The sequence below is a fragment of the Zingiber officinale genome, chromosome 1B (assembly GCF_018446385.1).
Source record: "Zingiber officinale cultivar Zhangliang chromosome 1B, Zo_v1.1, whole genome shotgun sequence".
NCBI classification, from domain to species: Eukaryota; Viridiplantae; Streptophyta; class Magnoliopsida; order Zingiberales; family Zingiberaceae; genus Zingiber; species Zingiber officinale.
In genome coordinates, this window is record NC_055986.1 from 28673073 (window position 1) to 28678256 (window position 5184).

The 5184-nt window shown below is 38.6% G+C and overlaps 1 protein-coding gene across 1 annotated transcript; it reads right to left on the reverse strand.

The window, feature by feature from the left end:
* Window positions 1-2451: 2451 nt before the first annotated feature.
* On the reverse strand, window positions 2452-2815 carry LOC122035959. The gene is made up of 2 exons (XM_042595149.1): window positions 2669-2815; window positions 2452-2585 (listed from the first exon to the last, which is right to left on the reverse strand). Exons 1-2 carry the CDS (start codon window positions 2781-2783, stop codon window positions 2452-2454), a joined length of 249 nt encoding a protein of 82 aa, XP_042451083.1. The 5' UTR covers window positions 2784-2815.
* Window positions 2816-5184: the final 2369 nt, after the last annotated feature.

Consider the following 5184-nt stretch of genomic DNA (forward strand, 5'->3'; position numbering starts at 1 on the left):
GCCATCATCATCCTCGCCGCTCTCATCGATAGCAATTTCTATGTCATTTACCACTTTCCTTGACCTTAACGTCACCTCCTGCAACCCCAACAAGAAGCTCGCCTACCACTACGACCCCATCGCCTTCTCCATCCTCTCCGATGGTGTCAACCTCAACGATGGTCCCTTCCATGCGTTCGTCCAGGACGTGGGGAGCGTGACCCCTTCCTCTGCTTTGGCTTCCATCTCTAGCCAAGCGTTGGACGTTGCGACGATGTTGGACCTATAGAGGAACTGCAGTGGGTGGAGATGGAGATGGAGACAAAGGCTGATGTGAATATTGCCAGGCTGAAGACGAAGCGGATCGACAAGAAGGTGTTGTGTGGCATTGCCCGCGAGGAAGAAGGCGATCGCCGCCTCACCAGGGGATGACTGCATCATCAAGCTCCGCCTCAAGATCTAGAAGTGGCAGAGGTGGCCACACAATGCAGGCCACACACGTTGTTAAGGGAAGCATGATGAGGAAGGATGGAAAGAGGCATTCCATCCAATTTTGGGTGGATAAAATTTTGTTCATAAGTGTATAAATCCATCCTCCTCTTATTTTATATCAAGTAAACAACGGAAATGATATAATATCCATCTTCTTATCTGAAATAAACGGAGGAAAATTTTCCTTGGTTTTTGAATCTGTCATCTCAAGTAAACAAGGCATAAAAATCTTCTTTGATGTAGGTGAAGAAGACTCTTACACTCTTTGATAGCTTAGAATAATATTAGGAAGTGAATACAAGAGTTGTTGTTAAACTAAGTGAACTAGGGCTTTATTTATAGTGCTCTAGCCAAACTTATCCATTGCTGACTTGGCGGACTCCAAGCGCCTGGATGGTGATCTAAACGCCTCCAGTGTGGCAAAGTTTATCTTTGTGCAACGGCTGAAAGATAAAATTTGTCATGTTCAGGCTCCTGGATCATCTCCAGACGCCCGGACTGTTGCTGAGTGGATCCGAAGAGTAATCCACTGCGACGAGGCGCCTATTCGGCACCCTAGTGGTCCGAGCACCCGAACTAGGTGGTCAGGGCGCCTGGATGATCCGGGCACTAAGACTAGTTGGTCTGGACGCCCGAACCAATCACCTAGTGCTGACTCATCCAGCGCCTTCTCCGGTCGCTGGCTTTATCTCCCGTTGCTTGGGTGATCCTCCGGTCTTCCAGTGTTGAGTTCACCCGAACCCAACTCCATCTTTCTCCTCCAGCAGTCTTCCGCCCATTCTTCTCATCCCTTGGAAGCGCCGCACGTCCTTCTCGCTTTATCGAAGTACTTTTTCGTAGCTTCTCGTCCCTCGGATGCACCAAGCCTATCGACTCGATTCCCATGTCATCCTTCTCATCCGCTGCATATTTCACTCGACTTCTTATGTTCCTGAGTTTCTGCATACTTAGACATAATGATCAAATACATAAGACCTAATTTAACTTAGTTGATCATATCAAAATTAATATGGGGTACTTATAATAACTTGTTTGATATTTCTTATATGATAAACTTAGAACTGATTTCTTTAAAGGTACAGTGCCTTGTATTCAGAAGATGTTTTTTAAAGTGCAGATTCACATCTACTATTTAGACATTAATTTTTATATAATTTTCTTAATTTCTATATAATTTTACCGTTCTAAAAAAATCCAAAAATATGAAAGTTATGGAGGTTTTTTTTTTAGTGGAATATGCTTAATTATAGTAGACAGAGCATAGTGTGTAAAATAAGGTATTTTATATGAGTGATATTTATGGATTTAATTGCAAAAGTACATGTTCTTTTCAAATGTTGTTAGAGAAAATAATTATAAAAAATTAATTTTAATCAATTCGGACTCAATTCGTTGATTAATATACTTCATTATTCTTCTAAGTTATTCAATGAATTAAATTAGAGATTTTCCCATATAATCTCAAGAAAAATAATCTTTGAACTCTAGTAATTTCCAAAACACATTCAAAATATTATATATTTTTTAAAATAAAATAATTTTGAACCTTCAAATGATTTTTAAGCTTGCAAATCAATAAACAAATTTGGAAATTAACTTTGTGGTTTCCCTGACAAATTCAAAATCTTTTTTACTTCAACGCCGACGCTAACTCTCTGTTCTAAAGCTTTTGAAAACAACTCTACGAGTCATCAAATGGATAATCGATCGATCGCTTCATAGTTATTTAGACTCATTGAACAAGCCTTACACATTTCACTCAAGCCAACAAAACTACAATACATGCCTTTACTCAATCATTCAACAAGTTGCCCGTATCTGCGATCTGATGAAGAGAATATTTATTAGAACACTGCGAATGTTACAATAATGGCATAGACACTAGTAGTCTAGTAACTATTTACAAGCTGCATCGATCACACTACTGAATTTTACTGCTGGGACTGCAAAAAATTCCCACTTGTTCTGCTTCCAAATCAGCTAGCGGCTGCTGCGATGTTCTGCGGAGTTGGACTTGTCAAGGATCGACCACATCACCTTCACGTCCTCGTAGGAGCAGGCCATCACCTCGCCATGCAGTACTGTCATTCCGTACCTCTCGTGCGCCGCTTCAGCTACAGTATGTATATTCTTACTCTATCACTAGTTCACTAATCGATAAGAAAACAGAAGAGCAGATTAACAAGTATATACGTACTGTGAACTGATTGAAAACCTGGCTGAGGCTTCTTCTGATCTGGGGGTGGATTGATGGGAGTGCATGTGCAAGCCTTCCTGAAGGGGGTGGTGATGGTGCGCACCCAAGAACCCATTACTGAGCTGATGGAGCTAATCTCTACAGTCCCTGCTTGTGCGACTGCAGAATGATGAGATATATATATATATATATATATATATATATATATATATATATATATATATATATATATATATATATAGAGGTAAGAGTAGATTTGAGGTAGCTAGCTAGCTAGCTAGTCAGAAGTCTATTATTCTTTTTAAATGATTCATAGAATCAGATATGCAGCAAAAAGGGTTTGGGGATTTGCAATTGGCATTTAACAGGCATGGTTCGAGGCATTGAATAAATTCTAAGATCCTTTCTCTCTTATTCTTTTAGTATTTAAATTAGTTTTATTGTCGCGAGAGCACGTTGCCTCCATGTGAGTAGCCACCATCCCCAGCCTGTGGAAGTGCAGAAAGGAGAAGACATTCTACATTTTTTATGCATATCAAGATGGATGATATAGATATTGCGGGATAAATGCGGAAAGCAGAAGATATTCTAGTTTTTTATGTATATCAAGATGGGTGAAATAAATGTGGAAAAAAAAAAAGGAATGGAAAAGGACACTTCTGCCTTGTTTAGGGGTACCCTAGAGCCTAGAAGGGAGGGCATGGCATAGTGGTTTACAAGTCTTCATCCACTCAGAAGGTTTGGCATGATTGATTTGAGGACAACAAATACTCTCTATCTCTATGCAGCAGAATCTGTTAAAAGAGAAGGTAGAAGGATGGTTCAAACTGCATTCATGGCTGAGGGAAAAACCACTGAAACAGTGGTGTGAAGGACCACGGTATTTGACCAACTGGTTTGTGTATGACTTCATACAATCATGAACAATATTTTTAAAAACAATTAAAAATTCCAAAATGACACGTGTTTCCTCCTTGATCACACTAGTGTCTGACTCTCACAGCAACCTGTTCAATCAATGAAAACGTGGAAGTTACCCTGGTTCTTCTGACCCACTTTAGTCTTTTACTGTTTTTTCTATAAGAAAAACTTTAGAGAAAAAGAATAAATCCAACGTACATACAAAAGGAGCATGAGATTCCAATTCACTTTTCTTGGGTCATCAATATGTTTTTTAAAAACACCTTGATATATTTAGATGGGTCAAACTACTCCATCATACTTGCGCACATGCTCTGAGGATTTCATGCATTTGACATCAAATGCCTGAGATATGTCAAATTAGAAGATTAGAACAACCATATTAACTCACTACACCATAACTTACTCCATCTAACCTGTCTATGCCATCAAAGTGTTTTTATAAAAAATGGTTTTAGATAGGTCGAACTGAAAAAGCAGGATTTTTAGACCACCAATGAAGAAAAGAAGTAGAGTAATCGTAGTGATCATCCTGCAGTTAGTAAAGAAAAAAAGAAGCTAAATGAGTATAGTGAAATCACGCACCTGATATTGTGGAAAGCAAGCAAGATTGTAGCGTATGTAGGATGCTTTAGTCCTTGGATCAACTTGGGCAAGATGTTGGAACGTCTGTTGGCAACCTGAGCAAGTGAATGAATGAAAATCGAGTGTGAAATCAATATTTGGTGAAAGGTGATGATGCCCGATGTGGATAAGATAAAATAAGTGTATGATTTGGGAATAATTGAAACCTGTGAGGCCAATGAGATTAAGAACCTAATAAGAAGAGTAAAATTGTTTTAGTCAAATATAAATTTTGTTCTTTGAATTATTGCAAAACGTTAGTCACGAGACAGTTATCTCAACCTGAACAGGAGCAACATAACTTGGAGTGCCACAAGCCATAGTCTTGGAACAAACACCAGTGAGATTCAAAGCTTCTATAAAAACTAGACGAAGATAAGGAGGCAAGTTACAAGGTACTAATTGAAATTATCAACTAATCAATGTGAAGTTACCCTTACTTGTGATAATGCATTTAATCGGAAGTCTGAAGCTTTCAGGTTAATGTTGGCATCTAGCAGAAAATTTTTCGGATGCAGAAATGCATTTAACATGATGAACATTGATCAAAGACTTGAACCATTCATCATCACAAGAATGTATGCATGTGGTCTGCTTACTTTCAGATTGCGATGGTAAACTCCCCTGCTATGGGAGTAGTAATTGTAGGAATAAGTTCATATAGGTAGACTAGATTCAATTGAGCCTATATGGATGGATTAGATCCAATTGAGTTCACATGGGTGGACTTAATCTCTATAAAGTTGGGCTCACACTTGATTGACACACACACACCTAATTGCCATTAAAGTCACTAAACTCAATTAGTGATCTAATGTTTCAAGCATATAAAGAGGATTTCAATTAAATGGATATAGATTCTGTTGGTTGCTATTCGGAATATCGTACCGGTTCCCCTGTATACAAATTTTGTACAAGTCCTGAACCTTTCCTAACAACCTATTGTGTTCTTTAGAAATTAAATTTGGAAT

Excerpts from the sequence above, each read along its gene's own strand:
- LOC122035959 (XM_042595149.1), bottom strand. The coding sequence starts at position 2,783 with ATGGGTTCTTGGGTGCGCACCATCACCACCCCCTTCAGGAAGGCTTGC. Across the intron at positions 2,586-2,668 it reads AGGTTTTCAATCAGTTCACA|CTGAAGCGGCGCACGAGAGG; the intron begins GTACGTATATAC and ends TACATACTGTAG.